This window comes from Crocodylus porosus, unplaced genomic scaffold (genome assembly GCF_001723895.1).
Source record: "Crocodylus porosus isolate Cpor-Errol unplaced genomic scaffold, CroPor_comp1, whole genome shotgun sequence".
In the NCBI taxonomy this organism is placed as follows: domain Eukaryota; kingdom Metazoa; phylum Chordata; order Crocodylia; family Crocodylidae; genus Crocodylus; species Crocodylus porosus.
In genome coordinates, this window is record NW_017728950.1 from 3,713,589 (window position 1) to 3,736,679 (window position 23,091).

The 23,091-nt window shown below is 38.0% G+C and overlaps 1 protein-coding gene across 2 annotated transcripts in view; it reads right to left on the reverse strand.

Annotated features, from left to right (window-relative positions):
* LOC109323448 (contactin-associated protein-like 4) overlaps window positions 1–23,091 on the reverse strand; it is a 421,861-nt gene that overhangs the window by 14,466 nt on the left and 384,304 nt on the right. For both annotated transcript variants that reach the window (XM_019555012.1, XM_019555011.1), the window contains exons 18-21: window positions 19,530–19,769; window positions 17,240–17,464; window positions 13,544–13,677; window positions 12,331–12,418 (exon numbers count right to left, since the gene is read on the reverse strand). In XM_019555012.1, the coding sequence (XP_019410557.1) occupies window positions 12,331–12,418; window positions 13,544–13,677; window positions 17,240–17,464; window positions 19,530–19,769 (687 nt within the window). The remainder of the gene's footprint in view (window positions 1–12,330; window positions 12,419–13,543; window positions 13,678–17,239; window positions 17,465–19,529; window positions 19,770–23,091) is intronic.

Genomic DNA, 23,091 nt, shown 5'->3' on the forward strand with positions numbered 1-23,091 from the left:
TATGTTGTAGATTTGCAATCTAAAGTGGGTGTTTTTCTACCAGTATTTCAGCTCACTTGCTGAGCATATTTTGAGATTATTCAGAAAATAAAGACAAAATTATCCCACCTACACTGCCTCCTTCAACAACAACAAAAAAATCTTTTCTGAGTTCTGCCTCATCCATCTGTCCTCTGTGAAAGAGTTCTGAAGGTTAGCAGACACACAACTTATAATGGACCACTTAAAAAAAAAAGACTTTGTGCAATCAAGATTTCTGTTTGACCCCTCTTTTACCATGATAATGATAATCAAGGCTTCAAATTCTTCAAATTTGTATAAAATATAATTTAATCTTGAATCATTTTATGCTTTTCCAGTCTGTCTTGACTTTTACATTCATTACACTTAGCAAAAGTTGTTATCTATCGAACAGAAACACTGTGTTCATTTTTTTTCATTAAAAGCTCAGTACTTATACAGAGGCACAAACAGGGCAGTCAAAATGCATCTGCAGAAAGTCTTGCATTTATACATTCATTTCATGGGTACAGTGACTGTCTGAACACTTTTGCAAATTCATCTTTTATACTCTCAGATGAAAACATCACCCACAAAGTCAGCAGTCATTATGGGTTAAATGTTCCATGGATGTGAATGGGTAAATTTCCACTGACTTCAATGGAGTTATACCTGCTTCTACCAACAATAAATCTAGCCAAATGCCTGTAGCACAGTTTCCATTCACACTTTGCAATTTTCAAACAAAAAACCCCTACAGAAAATACAGACCATCAGTACAAATCTATAAAGATCACTTTCTACCCAAACTGACATAAGGCACTGGTGAAATCATCAATAATACAAAATTGTTTTGTTCCTGAACACTGCAGAGTGGGTGGCATATGTAACCCAATTATTATAGTTGAACTGAAAGGTAAGAGGGTTGATATGTATTATTTATTAATGATAATGTACTTGCTGTGAGGAAAGTTTGACTGAAAAACCTTTCCTAGAATAATCATTTCTTTGAACCCAAGTTTTCTTTAGCTTATTCCTACAACTACTAAAACAGAAATCTAGAGCCCTATTCTTCTCTTACTGTAGCGCCCTGTACAACTTGTTTCCTTCTGACAAAAATATTAGTGTAGAAAAACAAGTGATAAAACAAATGGTGATTCATGAGACTTTTTGCAGCTCTTGTCAACAATTCCCAAGGGTCAGGAGATTAACAAGTAGCTATTAGCAAAAGCTCTGCTCAGACATCATCAAATCTCATGTTCAAAAGTTACTACAAGTTACTACAAGTAAAAACATTAACAACAAGACTCAAAGACACATACTTTGAAAATAGAACAATTTCTCCTAAACTGAGATATCTTGGCTAACATCTTGAACAGAGCTTTAAAAATTATTGGCACTGTGTCCAGAACTGTAAGTTTACATACAATTTCTTTTTCCTTAGGTGAGGGTCCAATATTGTTCCTTTGTATGCCAAGCCAGCTTCACTAATGAAAATTAATTTTGAAAAAATGGGTAAAGAACTAGATTTAAAATGTTACATATGAGCTCTTTGAGTTTCATTTACACGTACAAGAAATTAAGGCAGTTGTGAAAAAAGACTCAGTGCATCTTTTGATGAATTCAGAGATACCTAATAAAGTAAGATGCCACATACTCAATGCAGAGCAAAACTGAAAACAAATTATTTGAAAATGGTACGATTTCAACATTTCCCCTCAGCAAGCATAAATCAACACTTTTTTAAAAATAGGATTTAAATGACACTACATTGTGGGTTTAAAACAGCAATGAAGAACTGTTGAACAAAAAATAGGATTTTTCAAAGCCAGTATTAATTAGCAGCTGTTTCACTGAAACATTTGTGTGGGTGCACACAAACAGTAATGTTTTAAAGACTGATTTCATTAACAGTTTGAATTATCACCATATTGTACTTATCAGTGTAAAAGAGCAAATGGTCTTGCTACTTCTTCACTCCTTATTAAAAAATCCTAATAATAATGACTCAACCCTTCTTCAATATGCTATACAAATATTAATTAGTCATTACAATGTTTCTGTAAGAAAAACAACAAATGTAATATTATTTTTGAGATGAGAAAACTGAGATTGAAAGGATCAAATGCATCCCATTGACTACAAATAGCTATCAAGAGCTTATCAGATATTGCACAGGTTTAACAAAGTTTAAAATCTGATTTAGTTACATGGGTGCCAGATGCTAAGTGGCCATAGCTGTTTGATTATAATTGTATAATTACTCAAATTACATCAGCCTGGCTAAATTTCCAGGTCTATAGTTACAAACAGTTGCTTAAATGATAACAAAGAAATTTAAATTGATTTAAAAGTGCTCACACTCAGAGTTAAACTGGTTTATTAACATTAACTTAAAGCCACATTTCAGTAGAACTGGTACAACTCAGTCTGATTTTGATACCTAGAAACACCATGGAGAAGGTCCTCAAGCACTTTCTTGTGAAGCACCCAGATGTTAGGGACCTTAGCAGGCAGCCCAGCATGGGCTAATTGCCTAGATAGCCACACCTGCCTTGGGTTTCTGCCTGAAAATCTCTGGCCCAGCTAGCTTCCTGATCCACCTGTGGCATCAGCCTCCAGGCAAACCAACAATTCTGACCCTTTTTGGTTTGGAAAACCTCCTGGTCCCCATGCTCTCTGGCTTTTTTGGTTCTTCATCCTGGTGTCAGCTGTTTCTGGATTCTGGCTTTGGATTTCCCCATGAATCATTGTCCTGGTTTTCTGATCCCAGCTGGGCTCTTTTCTGGGATATTGACCTGTGGATTAGCAACTCAACCTTGGTTTAATCAACCTGTGGATTAGTGACCTGTGGACTTGGCAACTCAATATCTGATTCCTGCACACTGACCCTGGCCTGTATTGTGGATTCTGCCCCTGGATTTCCCTCTGGATTTAGTCATTTGTGTTTTCAATGTTGACCTCTGCCACTGTCTTCCCTCAGAGGTATAAACATTGAGGTGAAACTGCCTACAACCGGATCCCTTACACTAGAGGAGAATAAAGTGATCAATAAGAGTCAGCATTGATACACCATGAACAAGACCTTCTCTGATCAGGTGATGGACTCTGTGGATGGGGAAGAGCAGTGGAAGTCATATACCTTGACTTTGTCAAGGATTTTGAGACCATTATCCCACAACATTCTCATTAACAAGCTAAGTACATACAGACTAGACTAGAGGAAAGTAGGGTAAGGTGGATATATAATAGGTTGGATCAACACTGGCAGGGTACACAGCTGGAAAGGGAGCTTCTCCAGGGCTGGGATCTTGTGGCAGTGACAGTGTGGTTTGGAGCCAAAGCAGAGCTATGATCCATTATTTTGCCCATCCCTGCTCTAAATGGTAAGTCTAGGATCGACAGTGACCTGGAAAAATGGTTTGCAGTCAGTCAGATGAGACTCCACAAGAGCAAGTGCAATGAACTACACGTGGGATGGAACAATTGCATGCATAAATAAAGACTGGGGAATGAGTTGCTAGGCTGCTGTGCTGCAAAGAATACCTGGGGATTACAGTGGACAATAAACTGAATCTGCAGTAACGCTGTGCTCTTGCTGCAAAAATAGCCAAAACCATATTAGGCTCTAATAACAGGAGTGTCACTTGCAAATCAAGGAAAGTGATTCTCCCACTCTATTAAGCACTGGTTTCACATCATCTTTAGTACTGTATCCATTTTTGCTGCCCCCCCGAGTCCCCGACACACACACACACACACACTTCCAGAAGGATGTGAACAGATTGAAAAGAGTCAAGCCAAGAGCAACAAAAATGATTCTGGGCCTGGGAAGCAAGACTTAAGAGAAAATGAAAGGACTAGGGTTATTCAGTCTGGAGGAGAGAAGACTGAGGGGGAATTTGACAACAGTCATCAAATATCTGAAGGGTAACTACAGAGATGGACTTGGAGATGAACTTTTCTTTGTAGGGGATAGGACTGGAAACAATGGCTTCAAGCTGCAGCAGGGGAAAATTAGGTTACAGATGAGAAGGAACTTTCTGACTACAATGATGGCCAAGCAGAAGGTAGGTCTTCTGAAGCAGACTACCTAGAGAAACTGTGGAATCACCATCCTTGGACTTTTTCAAGAGCAGCTTGGACAGACACATCGCTGGGGTGGTTTAGTTAGGGATGATCTTTCCTTGAGAAATGGGTTGGACTAGATGATGTCATGAAGTTCCTTCCAGCTCTACTTTCCTATGATCTTTGCATATAAAGAAAACCAGACCAAGTTGAAAATCTGTTTTTATCTTGCTAGACAGGGAAAAATATTAACATTTTTTTGGATTAAGAGTACTAACTTTACCAAATCTCCAAAGTCCCATCCCCCAAATTCTTTTGATTGGACTTTAAGGGTGTGTCCAGACACATGGACACATGCATTTTCCCTGGGACAAATAGCAGTGGCACATAGTTGTGCTGCTGTTATTTGTGTTTGGGGAATGCCTCTGGTGTAAGGCAAATTTCCCTGAGTGGGATTGGGGAGGCTGGGGCTAGCACCTGAACTGGCCCTAGCAGCTTTACCTGGGGTTCTGGAGGCCTCCCCGGGCTGCAGCAGCAGCAATGCAGGCGCTTGGTAGCTGGAGCATGACTCTGGCTGGCCAGGCTCTGGTTTTAGATGGCGCATGCCGCAGCCACATGCAAGGCCATGCTTATTTTTAGACCACTTTTTTAAGAACATAGAATGATAGAATTGAAGGACCAGAAGGGACCTGCAAGATCATCAATTTAAGGCCCTCCTCACCCCTGTGTTTGCCAAGTTTATCATGGCTATAGGTGGTGGCTGAAATAGCAGCAGTTGTGTTCCCAGTGCACCTAGGCTATGAGGAAGTGAAAGTGGAAAGAAGGGTTGCATAATGGCCAACTAGAATGTATATGCATAGCTGCTAAATTCTGGTTGCTCCCTCGTGCAAAAGAACAGCCTAGTAGGACACATGACTCAGTCATGTCCCAATGCTCCTCCTGGGACACAGTAACTATATATTTAATAAATAGATATAATCTTTAATAAAATGTAATATGGAATTTTTAATAAAGTTTAAATCTTTATTCTTCCCCCCACAACCCCACAAAGTTTCTGCATCTCTCATGAAATGTTAGTTTGTCCAGATCATATTTAATCAGTCTGCTAATCATATTTATATCACGAGCTAAAAATTAAGATTATCCTGACTTGATGAAAGTTGTGGAATTTCCACATTTATTACCTGCTCAAAGAGCCATCTTTATTGGTGGAGGAGATAAAAGATGATTTTTCCAGTTATTTATCTTTTTTTTTGAAGCCAGGGAAAAGCTTGATAGTGGTAAAAGACAGTATGGCAAGGGGAAGGAAATGTATACCCTTAGATCTGGTAGAGGTCAATGTCATCCAAGAAGCCCAACTCTTTCTCTCTCCCACATAGGTTAAAAGGATACTTTATCATAGTTTCAAATACCCAGATCCAAAAGGGAACTAAGGTACCTTAAGTCTATTTTCATCAAAACTGAAGCACCTAAGTCCAAGTTAGAAGCCCGAAAACAAACACATGGACAAACAAATAAATAAAATACTAACCAGTTGAAAGGACTTTTAAGTACCTAAGTTTTTGCCAGTTCAGTTATTTAGTTGCCTGAAGTTCTGTCAGGCGCAAATGCTCAGACACACCAACCATTTTTTAGAGCCAAGCATCCAGGAACCTCTTTCATGTTGATGTCCGTTTGCTTTCTTAGCTCAGCCTAAGAGTCCTACAGCCTAAATCCTTTAAGGGGTCCAAAGGTGTGCTCTGAGTGAACATCACATACACAGGAAGCATTCAATGAACACCTCAAAATATTGTGGATTAGTGAAACCCCTGTCTGCTTAGATATAATAGCTTAGATATACCTCCACTCACAGTACGAGCTTAGGCATCTCTCTAAATTTACTGCACAGAGATTTTAGGTACCTAACATAGGTTTGTGAATCACCTCACGAACACAGTTACCTATAAGTTAGGCTGAGCAATGCTGAGCGCTACCATGCTCAAAACCTTTTCCAGACATAGCCCTGAGCACCTACAGTGGGAGAAGACATATAATTTAAGGTGACTGTTCTGGAAACTGGTCCATTGATATCAAGGCCTTTCCAATGGCTAGAAGTTTAAACTGTAAGCATTCAAAACAGAACAAATGCAGCTTTCTAAGAGTGAGGGTGATCAATCATTGGCACTCTTTACCAAGAGAAGTCACTGATTCATCATTTATTTGGATTTTTAAAATAGAAATTGGATGTCTTTCAAAAAAGATATGCCACTGTTTAATCTGAAGTTACTGAACTCAATATGCACGTGGTGGACACGGAATAAATTTTCCCTAGTGAAAGAATGATAGGTCAAACTCCATGATGTATGATGTCAAAACCAAGGAAATTTCCTGGCCACATTTACTGCAGTGGATGAGTTCCAGGACATGGCTATTTGCTACTGCCTCTGGAATACATTCCTTAATTGGAATGTTCCACCATACAGATGGGTTCTGCTTCTAAGTTAGCTCATTTTCAGATTGTGTTGTTCATCACCAGATTCCCTACTAGTTATCAGGAGAAAAGTATGTACTATACACCTCTCTTTCTGATGTGTATCTTCCCACTTCCTTAATAGCTTTCTACAGTGTCAGGAAACAGCAGGTTAAGGAGAGCTGTAACGATAATCCACTTTGTCTTTCCTCCACAGCAAACACGTCTGCCTGATTCTGTTAACTCTGTGGAATCTCCTGTCAGCTAAAGATAATATAAGCAGGTTGATTTCTGCCTCCTAGTACTGGTAGTAGTAGTAGCTGTTGTAGCTGTAGAAGCAGCAGCAGCAGCAATAATAATAGCACCAAGGTTTTTATAGCATTCTTCATTGATCGATTTTTCAGCATGCTACAAAGGACATCAATATCATTAGCCAACTAAAGATCATGCCCTTTAAATACCGCCAAATGGATTCATAAGTCCTGATGATTCCTAATAATTCAATTACTTTTTGTTGCTTTAGTGACGCAAAGCCAAAACTGGCCTTCACCTCCTCTAGTCCTGCATCAAATGAAACTTGGTCAATGTAAATGGCTAGACTTCTCTAAAAAATGTGTCCGCCATGATCTAACATCAAATAAACATTTGCAAATAAATTATAAACACTTGAATATTTGGCTTAAAACAGAAAGTTTTCTACAAGCTTAACTACTATACCTGAACAGTACTACTATGATACGGTTATTACTGTGAAATTGAAGTGTACGTCTGGAACTGGTTAATTACTACGGCTGCTTGCAGATATAGGAAAAATGCAAAACAAAACAAAACAGATCTTTACATTCAGCTCAGCACACCCTTGCACCTACCCTAGAAGAGGAATTGTGTCAATTTGACCCGGCTTGCCCAGCATCTGTACAGCTTGGGCACTTCAGTGAGGCTTTTTGGTGTTTTTATCTAACAGGTGATTGAATCAGCTATTAAATAAAAGTGCAAAAAAGCCCCACTGAAGTGCATAAACTATACAGATGCTGGGCAAACCAGGTCAAACTGATGCAGTTCCTCTTATGGGCTCAGTGCAAGGTCATGCCAAGCTGAAAGTAAAGCCCTATTTTGTTTTGGCTTTTTTCCCATGCCTGTAAGCTGGGCACACCGGGCAAATTGATGCAGACAAGAAGAGTCTGCTAAAGCGCTACTTTTTCCCCCATGTCTGTCAGGGCTCTACAACATCTTACAAAGTCCTGATTCAGTTTCTATAATTATTCGCTGTATCTCTTATTTTAGAACAAAACCTCATGAATTTCCTGATTTTTTATCAAGTACTACATATTACTGTTAAGGTTGCCTTCTACATAAATGAAACCTCATATTCTGTTTTATGTAAGGATTACATTGGATCCTCATGAATAGCCCACCTTTAAACATAACAAACAAAAGCAACCATTTTAAATGCATTTTTTTGAATAAACACTATATACAGATTATTACTTTTTTGCAGGGGGGGAGGGTCAGTTACACGTTACTTTGAGAGTTTATTATATTCAGAAAAAGATACCATCAAAAATATACTTAAACGAGGGCACGCAATAGACTGATAATATGAACAAATTAGGACCCTGTTTACATCTGCAGTAGGATGGAGAAAAAATTAAAAGACTTCTTTTGGAGCTTTCTGCATGATTTAAATGAATATATCAATTTTGTATCATATCAGATCATGTCTGAAAGTCAATATTTAGATTCCAAACTTAACACAGTGCATGTTCTGAGATCTATGCTTCACTTCTTAGTGGATGCATGTACACATGCGATTAGCATACCTGAATAAACTCCAGCACCAGAGTTTATTGCTAACAGCTGCAGTGTTTTCACATGCACCCAGGACCACAACACATTGAGTCAGGGCAGTGCAGCACCAGTTGGCAGGGGATCTAGGAGGTCACCCTGCCAGTCTGGAGCTAATCTCCTCTGGCTCAACTACACTGTAGCATCCTCATGCCCAAGTCAGACCTGGTCAGTGTCTAAACGTACACTGAACCCTGCTAAGTAACTCCACCATAGGATAGTACTTGTGTCAGGCAGTACTATCCTACAGTGGAGTTAATTATTTTACTTCAGCCTAATAGTGCCACATGTGTAGATGGTGATGCTTTACTGTTGAATTAATTAGTCAACTCCACAGTAAAATGCATGTGTAGAAGCCTGCATTGGGACTAGAAGCATGCTTACTACCTTCATTCTCAAAAGTATTCCCAGATCTGTTTCAATGCTAGAAGCACAGATTTACCAAAGCTTTAATATTATTTCCACATGTAACAGATATATAGATCCTACTGGGACATCTTAGGTACCAAGTAGTAAAATACCTCTAAACTAAACCAAGTGTTAAACATTTTTTCAGAACTTTTGTTTTACGGTAGTATGGTATAAAACACAGAAACCATTCCTATAAGCCCAAGAAAAGTATATATGGTAAATAAATCCCCCATACCAATTTAAGGCAAAAACACAATTTCTGATATGTTAGAAAAATAACAAATTACTGGATTTAGGATAAGCCTGCATTCTCCCACCACACTACTGTGATGATATTTTAGACCAAACAAATATTTTAACATTAATTTCCTAAAATATCTTGGCTTTGCCTGGAATCCATATTGAACAGTTTAATTAACATTTTATATTGCTTTGGGGGGTTTAAAAGGAATAAGAAATAGTTATGATTTTGCAGTTTCACTCATTAACTATTACAAATTGACACTGGATCTTCTATCAGCTATGGCACTTTGAAAGGACCACAAGAGCTCAGTTTATACTTCTTCCTATTTTGTTTTGGAAATGGAGCCTTGTGTTAGTAATCATATTTTAATTAAAAATAAACAGAATTGCTGCTGATAAAAACAATGGCCAGCATGCAGTGTAAACAGTGTACATTTTAAAGATTTATAAACCTGGATATTATCTCTTTCAGTAGCCAATATTTTGATTATCCTTGTCCATTCGACATTTCCCCCCTGTGTTGCTCAGGCTATAAATACAGAAGGGTGGAAATAATGATTCAAATCAGAAAGCAATGAAAAGGTCAAGGTGACATTATTTATTGCATCACAGAATATACCAGCTATTACAGTTTGCTCCCGCATTCTTGTGCCAAGCATTGCAGGAAGAGCAAGAGATGCAAAATATACTGTATTTACTTGAATACAAGACAACCCAGAATATAAGATGACCCCCTTATAATTAGATTCTACAGATGGAAAAATTATAAATTTGTTACAGGTTTCCAGGTACAGAATCTAATTATCAGAGGTTTACCTTGAATTTGTCCCCCTTCTATTGCTGCAAAAGGTTAAATAAATGTGGGATTTCAAATAGCCCCTTTACCTTCCCCTCATCATTACAATCAGATCCTGCTCTCACTAAGTACATGGAAGTGAGGGGCAAATTTGGAAACACTGGGTGCATCTACACAAGATGTTTACTGAGAAGCTGACTAATTAGCTCTACAGTAAATGTCTACATGTCTACATGTGTGCCCCTATTAGGGCACACAAAACGAATAAACTCTGGAGCAGGTTAGAAGTTCTAAATACAGGTGCTACCCTGATGAAGACTAAATACAAGTGCTACCCTGATTTTTTCATGCACAGTAATGCATGTGTATACAGAGGGTGCTTCAATGTGGGGGCTGCCTGGTAGTTAGTCTCATACTGAGGCACACTTGTGCCCCAGCCAGCCCCTCCGCAGCACATTGAACCCAGCCAGAGCAGGCCTGAGCTGCTGCCAGCTTGGGCTGCTCTGGCTGGGCTCAATGTGCTGTGCACAAATAAACTCCAGAGTTTTTTATTCTTGAGCACACATTCAAATGGTGTGCCTGGGAGCAAAAAATTCTGAAGCAATAAGCTCTGGAGTTTATTTGCACACATTAATGGCACATGTAGATGTGTCCACTGACCTTGAAATAAATATACCTCTAGTAATTTTCATGTAGATAAATTAGCCATAGACTTAGTTCATCCAGAATTGATGCACTTTACTTTTAGGAAACTGTTGCAAGTTTTATCAGACACTTCATAATTTTTAAGCAGTACTTTTGTACCTACTTACATATAGTACAAATTATGCATATTTGTCCAAAGTCAAAAGGCTCATGCTTTACTACATAGTTAATTGGACTGGTCCCTAGCAGAGTCAACACTGTTTCAAGCCATAATGACCCCATAACTCAGCGCTGCTAAGTATGTGTGTGTACTCCAAATACTTACCACAATGGATCCATGTGCTAATTAACTCCCTACTAATGACTGGAAGTGGGTGTTTTTATCACAAGTCCTAAGATCGTCTGAAAATTGATATGCAGATAAGGCACAGGACAATCTTGTCTGGCTCCACCTCATGGAGGGCAGGACTACACTAATCACATGCAAAAGGTTGAGAGAGGGGGCAACAGAGAGATTTTGGGTGAACTGTTTGAGGCCCTATTTGGTTATGTTTATCAGATATTTAAGGCTGGTGAACAAATAGGTATACTTGGAAATAGGAAATTAAGGTGCAACTCAGCTGTGGAAGTAAAGAAAAAGTCAAATTTTTTTCAATGTAGTGGTTCACCATGACTTGAAAAGAGCTGGCACTGAGAGGAGTGTATACCTTATTCAAATGGGTTGCACTAACTTATTTTGTGATCAGTTTCCATCAGTTTGTTTGACTAATGTAAACCAAGTGTGTTATAGTTATACCTAATGTTGGCTTTATTTAACCAGCTTCATAGCTGGTTGCCATTACGCAGCACATGATACTTCTGGAAGCAGTTTAATGATAGACAATATATTTAATGAGGTTTCCTTGTATGTGAATAGAAGAGGAGGGGCTTTTTTTCCCTGTGCTGTCTGGAAAGAAAAACCTTTTCTTGTATTTGAATAAATACTGTAAAATGTCTCATGGTAATGAGCAGGGATCCTGGTTTTTGTTGATAAATAAAAATCCCCAATTTTCAGATTTAAAAAAGTAACTTAAAATTCATATTTTTCCATGATTTACATGGAACACAGTGGTCCTGATAATGAGATGCACCAACATTCAGAGTTCCAAATACCTTACTAGCATGGGTAGCATATTTCACTGCAAATTCTCTCCAGGTTTGTCCCTTGCTATGCCTTTCTGTTCTCTGATAGTAAAATATATGTGGAAATGCTACTACTATTGTCTTTCAGAATAATTATCTTCCCCCCCCCCGGATACTTTAATTTAACTGACATGAACAATAAAAGTGATAATTAGGGTTAGGTAAATTTCAGCCAGGGAAAAATAACAGACAGCTATTGTGAAATCACTGACTTACTCACTATGCAGAACTTTAAAAACAAGAAAAAAACAAAGCCAAAAAACCTTGCACATATTTTTTTACCGCACCTTAACCCTAACTGTATAGTTCAAAGTCCAGTTATAGGAAGTTTTTTCAGATATGACAACTAATTACTTATCTGTGGTCTTAACATATGATTTACTCATACTTTAGGGTTTTTTTCCTGGAGTGTAAGAAAAATGCCATCTTTCATTATGCTTGATTGCAAAATGAGAGAGATAAGTGTGAAATTATTTTTAATGGAATCCACTTGCTCATCTTGCAGGAAGCACTTACCCATGATTATATGTGCACTTTGACAAGAGTGGAGTTTTTAACTTGATTGTCACTCACTGTCTAATTAAATTCAAGACAAGGAATGTCTCTCAATAAGATTGGGGTTATTATTTTTTATGTGGCATGATGACATTTTTTATATATGTTTTGGAAAATTGTATGGCATTCTACTTACCTAAAATCTTGCCAAGTATGAGAGATTTGATTGCATTGAATTCTGTACCTGAAGACAGAATAAATTTCATCCTTTCATTCTGGTTAATCTGCAATATTGTTTCGGGAAAAAAATAAAGGTCGAATAATGGAGGAAAATTCATTTGGGATTGTAGGAAGGGGAGAGAAAGAGGTAAAAAAGAAAAGATAGTCTTGTTAATTTTCCCATAAATGTTAGAAAAACAATTCTCAAAGAGCAAATCAATCAGTTAAAGGAAGTTCAGTTTTACAGACAATTTGGCCTAAGTCCCTCAGAACACTATAAATGTGGCTGAGATACTGTTTTAAGTATCTGAGCATCCCCACCTTAGTTTTATTTTTCTTACCAATTTAGATTATTCTGTTTTCACATATAATCTGAATATAATTGGTAAGCCCTATGAAAGCATGCCAAAGACTTTTCTTTTTTAAGACAAAAGTTGGCATTTAGCTCCAAACGCAACTTTAAAAGATGAAACATTACACTGTGAATGCTGTGCTCTCAAAGCCCTCGGATAAACTGTCTGCTTTCAAAGGTGATGACAGTACATAACTGTACCCATGCAACACTTCCCTTAATGTATTGCTTGATTTGTAACATTCAAATCATCAGCATTTATTATACAATTGGGCTTTCTTCTAATACCAGAGTCAAGAAATATGAATTATGTTAGCTAACCTTCCAGTTTTCTTAGAAATCATGAAACACAGTAGACAAGAAACATGGCTTCCTAGTATTTTCTCTTATTCCTAAAAAAAGAAATGCTGTGCACCTTAACATTCCAAATACAATCCCTTTACAAATTAGGACCAATATATTATTATAAGTTATCATGTAAGGGCAATACTATTAGTCCTGTTCACCTAAACTTTAAATAAATAGAAGAGAAAACCAAAAACAATTTTGAAGACCCACATTCATACAGTTTAAGCTGAACTAGAAAACCATTTATTGCCTATTGAAATTAAAGGAGAAGGAGGATCTGACCTTTTAAAATAGGCAAGGTGAACATCAAAGACATCTTTTAGACCAGACTTTCACTGTTCAGCTATAGTCTGCTATACTTTGCTCTATTTCCTTAAGCTATTAAAAAACAATTTATGTTGGGATACTACTTTTATTGTATTTATTTATTTCATTTTGCTTTAGGTCTTGTACTCTTCGATGACCCACTTTTTTTGCTTAACCGAATTACCTCTACAAAGAGCATTTCTTCTTCTCTGTTAATCTTCACGTGGTGAAGCTGCCCATCGGCCATGCTTTTGAAATTGATGCTAAAGACATCAGGATCTTGATGGCTATCTAGCTTGTACCTGATCTGTAAACTTCCTGAAGGGATTGAGTAAATGATATTTTAGTTTCATGAGTACAGTATGTACAAAATAGCTAGTGTAGATCATATCATATACAATAATTCTGCTTTTCAGGTGTGCATTTATAAAGTCGTACTAATGTTTGATTTACGTAAGTAACAGACACAAGAAAAACACAAACGTGAAACAAAAGAAAGTAACAGAAAACCATGATTGACTTGGACTATGGAGTTAAACTATTCCATGGGCACATCTACACATACACTTTAATACCCAGCAGACTATTAGTGCAGCCTAAATATGTCTTAATTTAGTACCTCACATTGGAGGTACTAAATTTAATGTGAATTAGAAAAGGTGCATTGATGCACATGTAGACATGCCCTATGAGTGGTGAATTTTAACAATTTAGTCTGAAAAGATAATTATTATGGTATTTCATACCAAGACTGTTACAACAAATTTAAATTGTACCACCACAAGAATTGGTACTGTTCAAGAGTCAAAATATTTTAAAGGTTCAGAAACAATCTAACAATTGATACATTGGTGGGAAGTGAAGTTTTATATATTATATCTCCCCATTCTCTGATACTTACAATAAAGCTGTGCCTGTTTGTCAAGAATTCTGAACATTAAAACCCACAGAGTTCATTGTTATTTTATGGCTGTGTGCACACATTCAGATTAACTGGGAGAATTCTCCCAGGTTTATTCATGGGCCCTGAAAAGTACAGAGCTTGCAGTGATGACACTGTGGAGCTGCAGAGAGAGAGAAGGGAGTAGGGGCTGTGCACACATCTCAGCGTGATCTGTAGGCTTTCTTAGTCTGCCTGACAATAGATGTCAGCAATGCATAAGGGAGCCCTGAGTCAACCTGCATTGCAGGCTGTCTCTCTCTGCAACATAATGTGCGGATTGTGAAAGGGGTATGTTCTGCTCCTTCCTAAAGCAGCAGAGTCCAACACTGTATCCCTCTGGGGTGGAGGAATGTTGGAGGACTATCTTCTCTTCTGAGAGAAGCTATGGTATGTACAGACATTCTCTTTCCCAGGAGAAACTGTCCTGGAATGATTTAACCCTGGTTGTTCCCAGGTTATTTTTCTCCCAGAGTGGCCATTTTTATGCTGGGAGAAAATCCCTGTACTATGGTTTTTCCTGGAAAAGCAGTGACTATCCCAAAAGAAACTGAAAGTCTGTACAAAGCCTAATAAGAAATGACTGTATGAGAAGACCTTATAGGCCATGACACAGAACTACATTATATGAGTTACCAGAAACTCTTTATTAGTCATAGAAGTATTAGAACTTTTTATTTATTAGAAGACAAATTAGATATGTTTAATTTTTCTATTCAGTGGTAGTAGGGCTAGATCCACTAAAGGATTTGAGTACCTACAAGCTAAATGTCTGAATGACCTGCATTTAGGCTCCTGATCCCCAAAGCTGTGTATCTAGATCTGAGAGTTCACAACCTAAGGTATGGGCAAGCTTCACATGTTGATTATCCTAACCAAAGTTTGAGTGATATAAATGCCTGGCTGTGCAAGCACTGACAGGGCTTAGGTCACCCTAAAAAATATTGTGCCCAATCAAAAGTTAGTTTTTCTAAGATGTGAACTAAGTTTAGATCAGCATGGGGTTAACACAACCTAGCAAAATGACTGCCTTGGTCTAGGAAATGCTTGCAGACATTCAGCCCCAGGGCTCTCACATGCTTGCACAGCACAGCCCCAGGGCTCAGAAAGCCCAGCCACTCTCCACAGTCTCAGGACTGCGGTGTTTTTACTCCCTCACCTCACTGGGTCACTTTCCCCATTTGATTAGCCCTGTCATGGATCTGCCAAGTCTCCTAGATCCAGTTCCCACCCCCCACCCCCACTTCTCCTCCTTAATGTGCTACTGGCTGCCCACACCTCCTCCAAGCAAGTGGCAAATGTTTACATGCAAGGATCCTGACTTAGGTCTAGATGGCTTAAACTAAGTCACCTACATCTTAACTGGGTCCACAGAATGCTTGTTCACCCCCCTAGGCTTGTGAAATGCAGCAGCTAACAGGAAACAAGGACACATGGATATATCTGCACTCTCATCATTCTCCTATAAAGCATAAATGCTGCTAATCACAAGGGATATGGAGCCTGAAATAATCTCCCAAAGATGTAGGCGTCTACTTCTATTATTAGATAGAACTGAATAGGTCTTGTTGTTTTATTTGGCAACAGGGTGGTTCATGGAGCTAGAAAGAGGGGCCAGGCTCTACAGATCAATGATGAGGGCACTCAGCTCATAGGAAGATAACAACAGATCTCTGCTCCTAGGTTTATTTCTGTATTTTATCCACTCATGGTTAATATAAACTGCCCTGGGAACAGGGATGTAATCCAGGACTCTGCAAGTCCTAGCTGCATGCTCTAAATACTAGGCTGCATAGCTGCACTCCTTCTTTCACCTTCTCTTCATTCATACAGATAATGTAGAGAGTAGATGGTGGATAAGGCACTCTCCTTAGTCAGAGGAGAAGACTGAACTCCAGTGTCTCACTTCTTAGACAAAGGCTCAGTGCCTAAGTTATTGTATATAACATGGGCAGTGGCATCACATTTAAAAATGTGTATTTTGGGAGTGTTGGTGTGTTAGATGTGGCCTACATTCTCTTTGGGGGCTCTTTAGAGGACTCTGGGTTTAAGTAGTAGACAGGTGCAGAGATGTGCTGATCAGGGCAGATCTAGGCAGGCCCAAAAGCAAAACTCTAGGCATCTGGAGAGCTTTCAGGTAAAACAGAGAAACACCAAATAAGTTCAGAAAGCCACTATTCAGAGGTTTTGAGGTTGGAGTGTTTGACTTAGGCTTACTTTAGACACCTAAAGCATTTCTTGGTCACAGCTCATAAATATTGCCCAAACTATAAGACACACACAGTCATCAAAAATAGAGAGACGAGCAAAAATTTTAGAACAAAGTTACTAGACAAAACGGACTGCTCGCCTAAGTTGGCAGAGGTCCACTGATACCATTTTTTGGTGAAGAGTGTACCTCACCGACTTTAAGAGTCTCCCAAAATGCTTTGGAGTTTAGTGTGGAATAATTTAGTCTGAAGTTTAGATAAACATATTGTAATATTGTTTATCACAAACTTACATGTGCATGACATTTTATACTTTGCATGTGTGCAATAGTAACCATCTGTCAGGCTCAACAAAGACAACTTAGTTGAAAATGAGCAAAGAAAACTTAATCTGGAATATCTGGATACATTACCAAAGTTGCTAGCTATAATAAAATTAATACTTTTATCCTACCTCTTTGTGTGGGTGTGGTTGTCAGTTTGTAGGTATGTATGACAGAGAGAAAGATACAAATATGTGGCAGAAGGTAAGTATTTTAATCAGGTATTACTGCAGTAATTTTTCATGTAGAAACCATTTTGGCTCTGCTGAAAAATAAATCTATCACTTAAAGAAAGTGACAACTGGAGAACATGATTTGCTTGTGATTCAGGTCTGAGAAACAGAAAAAATCTGGGTTGTTACAAGAGCTTTAACATTCCATATATATATATTTTTTTAAACACTTACCGTTTTTGGTAAGAATAACTGAGAGATACTCTTTGTAGAAAGAGCTCACATAAAGCAGTAAGCTTGGAGTCCTTGTTGTCCGAAAGGTAAATGTGATTGCTTCCCTGATCAAGGTCATGTCAGCATAAAAAGAAGAAGCATGCGAACTAGAATTTTTAGTTAAGGTGTAATATTCTTGAAAATTGTATGTCACTGAGGTACCAACTCCAAAATAGGCAGACATCTCTGAAACAACACATAATTTAATTTTGTCAACATCAAGTAACCAGTAACCAAATATCAGGGTTTTCTTCTTCACAGAAAAGATTAAACATATGCACAGTTACTATGAATACATCAGCAAAGAAATATCTGTAGCACATTACTTTATATCATGTATAATAAGAGCCTGGATTGTCTCTACCCAAATCCACACCTGGGCTAAGTACAGGCATTCAAAAAGCCCAAAGCAAAATTGACCCAAGTTACATGGTTTCCTGTAAGTGGCATACTTTAGATCACACAATTTCATTAAACAGAAAATACATTTGACTTTTGGTGGGGGAAGCAAATCTTCCACTATTTTTAAACCAATCTATGAGAGCTGAACTTCTGTTACAGGTATAAACTGGTTTCTGATCATTTAAAAGTGTAATGTCTGTACCTGGCCATGGAGGAAATCTCCCCATATTGAATGGAAGTGGTTTCAAACATTTCTGTTGCACCCTCCTTGGTCACAATGGAGACTCTATGGCTCTAAATTCAACATTGTAATAGGGGGAAAAAACCAAGAGGCGGCAGAAAAGGCTAGAGTGAACAAACTGAATCCAAGGAAAGAGAATATTCCCTTTTTTGCTCAGTGCCTGAACTATAATACATCCTGGTACTACATTATCTTTCCCACATAGCTCCCATACCCCAGGGACATTTTTGAAAAACTGCCATGACCTGATCCATTGTACTTCTATATACAAGTACTACACTGATAGTATTCTATTCTATATAGATTGGAGCTGAATAAATCCTATTACTGTAGGCAATGCCATGCTTTCAACTGCAGCATATAATTAGTCCCAAGTCCCAACAGTATTTATGTTAATTCTATCTAGCCCAGTTTAAAACTTTTCAAACATTGACTCCAGTCCTAAATGCAATCTTATCCTACAAATACATTTACTGCAGCATGTATTTTCAAGATTTCAGGGAATTAGAACTAAATTGTCTTTCTTTGCTATGAGGTATTTGAAATGCATTCTTGCTACAGTGGTATATTTCTTTCCATAGTGCAATGAAGGTTACATCTGGATATCAGTTGAAATGATGCAATATGAATTTCAAGGATGTTCAAGTTAAAAAAAATAGTTTTTTAAAGAAAAAATGTTCTTTATTCTACCAGATTGCAGGTTTTCTTAAAAAGCTGATTACTGGTAGTTTCCCCAAGATGACCCCTACCTACAGCAGTGTCTGGATTCATTTGGCTCTTAAGTATATCTCTGGAAATTCATTAGCTGCATAATGATACCAATGATAGAGGCTCATGCAGTTTCTTTAGTATTGTTGTGACTGCAATGGAATACATGGTTGAATGGTATCTCCCCTGCCCCGCCCCAGATTTAAACAACCTTTTGAAATATGGATTGGGAGGACAGAAATCAAGTTGTTTGTTGGTTAACCTTACACAGATACAATCTAATACAAGAAAACCAGAAACAATGAAGAATGTGACAGCATCTTTCATCCACAAATTGTTTCCACAAAATCTAGCACCTTTGGGTCCATCATTTCCCAAAATTAAATAGATACATTGTTTAAATTTATTGTTGAAAGTCTCTGTTGTATTGCCTGGAGTTGTTTCTACATGGGATGCTGACTGAGCAGTTGTTACTGGGCAGCCATTTAGTAGTTGTGCATACTTGTATATATAAGTACTAAATAATTTTTAGTTATTAGTAGTTGTATGTTGTATAGCTTTAGTAACCGAATGGCTTTTAGATGACACTGACTGTGCAGTAGCTTGTTATTATTGTGCAGTAATGTCTCATCATGCTTCATGCTACACAAAGCTACTGCGCAGTAGTAATGAGATACTGCATAGTCAGCATCTCATGTAGATGCAGCCTGGGAGAAACAGAAGTGTTATTTTTCTACCCCCCAAAGCAAATTTTACAAACAGCAGTTTGAAATCCACAGGCAAATTTTTCAACTAGATCATGTTCCAAATTAGATTATTTTGAATAACTGCAAAGGATTTTCATTTTAATAATTCATATTAATGAGACATAATTATAATAGATTTACTAGTCATGCTTGCCTTTCTTACAGAATGTCCCCGTATAAGCAGAGAATGTGCAGTCACATGAAAATCCACTGTATTTCTCTCTACACTTTCCTCCATTGTGACATAGGTTACCATAGCTGCTACAATGTCCAGGACAACCTGGTTCAACTCCTGGAGTTATCTTTGCTCTTTCTTCCAAGTCAAGGGCTACTCCATTTAACTGCAAAGAGCGAATACATCCTAGGAATCCCTTCTGCCTGGATGCAGTCCCACCTGAAATAAATTCACATGAACTTTTAGAAACTGTAAAGATACGATTGCATAGAAACCTATTTATGTTAGCAGTCTGTAAGCATCCATTATGGGTTTCTAAATATGTAAATCTATGCAGGTGAAAATATTTATAAATCCCTGTAAAGGCACATCTGTTTGGTTTATTTTCCTTGTTTGTTTTTACCAAATAATTACAGGAAATGCTTGAAGCTTCCAATCCAGATGAAGGATTTTGTACAGTAAAGCCACCAAGCAATGGTATCTTTCCAAGCATACTTCTATTAATTCACAGCAAAATAATGTGTGCGCATCAGATAAAAAACAAACAAACCTTCTAATTGAGAAGAGGAAGGGTAATCCAGAGTTTAGCCCATTGGCCTAGGGAACACCCAAACACTGCTACAAATCTCCTGTGTGACCTTGGGCAGTCACTTAGGACCAGATCCAAAAAAGGTGCCTAAATAAAACTTAGGTGCCTAAATTCTGCCTAAATTGTAAGTCAATAAACCACAGAGACCTTGCTTAGATTTCTGAAAGCCTATACGTGCTGAAGTTTTCACAAGAAAACTTACCTAAGTCCCAACGTTATTGTTAGCACGCCTGCCCAGCTGTCAACTTGTCTGAACCAAGCGTCTCGGGACTTTTCACTCATTTAAATCTATTTGGGATCAGAAGCCGGCATCCCAAGGTTAAATTTTTAAGGGCCTGGTTTGGTAGGCATGCTCAAACCGAGTACAGCACAAAACACAACATTCATAAACACCAGAGAGGTGGGTGGATGGTGCTGCTACCACCTACCTCTCACATAAGAACACTCTCTTAGGAAGTGGGCATTCCTATCCACCAGAGACTGATGTTTAGACCCACACAACCCATATCCCATACACAGATTTGACCATGGCCAACACAAAGAACTTATGCATACGAAAGCCCAAACAGTCTTATGTAGGAGGCCAGTGTGAGATACTTAGCTCAGCCAAGATGGCAGCAGAACTTTGGGCACAAGTATAATCTTAGATGTCTACATCCTCCCAAGTACCTAAACAGTTACAAAGACTTTATGAAGATCCTTTACTTGGAGTTGGGCACCTAAATTCTGCCTTACTTTAGGCACCAATGTCTTTTTTTCCAAAATATGGCTCGATCATTCCTTGTATTGAGTCCCCATTTATAAAATGGGGATGGTAGTATTGTTCCCATCACATAGAAGAGTTACAGGTAAGCAGATGTTACCTATTGGGAGAGGCTCAGATACCATGGTAATGGAAGCCATGCAAGTACTATAAATAAATAATCTATTCTTCCTTCCTCTGCTTCCTTCCTCTGGATTTCTCTGTGCATCTTAACTTCCTTAAGACATAAAACTTCATTAGAGCAGAAGCATATCTTTATGCTTATACCAAAGGGGAAGATATACATTGCACTTAGACCATACTAAAGGCACTTAAAACACCAATGTCCACACATTACAGTTTGTTAATCCATGCTCAGTGCCCTCTAAGTGTCTCAAAGTTACACCACTTCAGAAGAAGGTTAACTGTGGGCTGTGCTACCTAGTTTGTGTTAAGGTAACTTCAATATTCCACAGAGATAAAACAAGCAATCAACAGTCCTTCAGCATCCCAGAAGTCACCGCTTTCAGCCCCCAACCATTGAGCCCAGGTGACATAGCTCCTAACCACCTCCCTGCCCACAGCTCTCTAGTGGCAAATCACAGGCAAGAAATGGTATTAACCTTTAATGAGTGACTATTTACAGCGCATTCTAACTTGAACACTGCTTATGTAATCTATTTAGATAATATTTTGTATGGTTTTAACATAACATTTAACTTTATCCTAGCCACCATGCCCTGCCTTCTGACTTACCATGGTGTAAGAAAATACACAAGGGTCGTTAACCACAACAAAGCACAGTTTATGTGTTTTAAGTCCTCATCCCCTTTTAACTGACTGTACTTTGCTTGCTTGTCCATAGCCTAAAGCAAGCTCTCCCTCTACAGAAAGATACTGCAATGAAGGAATCTTCAGAACATCCCTGAATGTGCTTTTATGTCTATATTCCATCATTGTGACAATCCTACATTTTTGCTACCTATGTTTTTAGTGTATAACAATATTTATAGTGCACAGTCCTCCAAGTATTCCATATAGCAACTACTGGCTTTTAACAAATGTCCCAAGCAAATTAATTAAAATTGAGATAAAGTGTTTGTCCTCCTATTTATTTTACTTATTACCTATGTGTTTAAGTATAGATAGATAGATAGATAGATATTCAGTTTTATATTGGATCTTTAACAGATATCAAATAACATTTACCCTTTGACTATTCACACCTCCTGCTGAAGAAGCAAGCGGGGAAATGCTCAAGTGAAACCTAACCACTATAGATTTTGGTCCTTTGGTTTTATTTACAGATCATTCTTTGTGCTTTCATATGTGATTGCCATTGTCTCTGCACAGTACAGCTCTCTGCAGCTAATATCTTATTCACTATAGTGCCCACAGACAGGAGACAATCTGCAACATATGTGAGAACAGTACTTGCCCATTCTTAATCTGTTGTGGGTTTAGGTGCTGTTTGTTACTATCTTCGTTTTCAAAGGCAGCAAGCATCCTACAAGTCTATACTAACTGTAAATCTTATTTATTTTCAATATATTTTTAGTTACATGCTACATTTTTCAGGCATAATTTATTTTAAAAAATTTTCACTCTTTGTTTGTAAAGTTTGAAAAATTTTGGAGCTTTGGTAAGAAAGCTTGATCTTCAATACCCATACAATTTTATGGGACAGGTTTGGAATTTAGCTATAGTGTAATTTATAACTAGAGGTTCAGAAAAAATAAAAAACAAATCACTGTCTAATCTTGTTACCATCATTTAAAAAAATTGGTGAAAACTATTCTTTAGTTAATATTTCTCAAATACATGTGAAACGCATACAAGCAATAATGACTTTAAATATAAACTAAACTGTACTGCATTCAGAAAGACCTTTATCCTTAACTATATGTTGGTCTCATAGTGTTAGAATTGTAGAAAGTTATGGCTGGAAAGGACCTCAGCAGGTCATTTAGTCTACCCCCCTGCTAATAGCAGGACCATTCCCAACTAGATCATCCCAGCCAAAGCTTTGTCTAGGTTTTGAAAACCTCCAAGGATGGAGCTTCCACCACCTCTCTGGGTAACCTGTTCCAGTGTTTTATTACATTCTTAGTGAGAAAATTCTTTCTAATATCTAACCTGCACTTCCCATGGTGCAACTTGAGGCCATTGCTCCTTGTTCTGTCATCTGCCACCGCTGAGAGCAGTCTAGG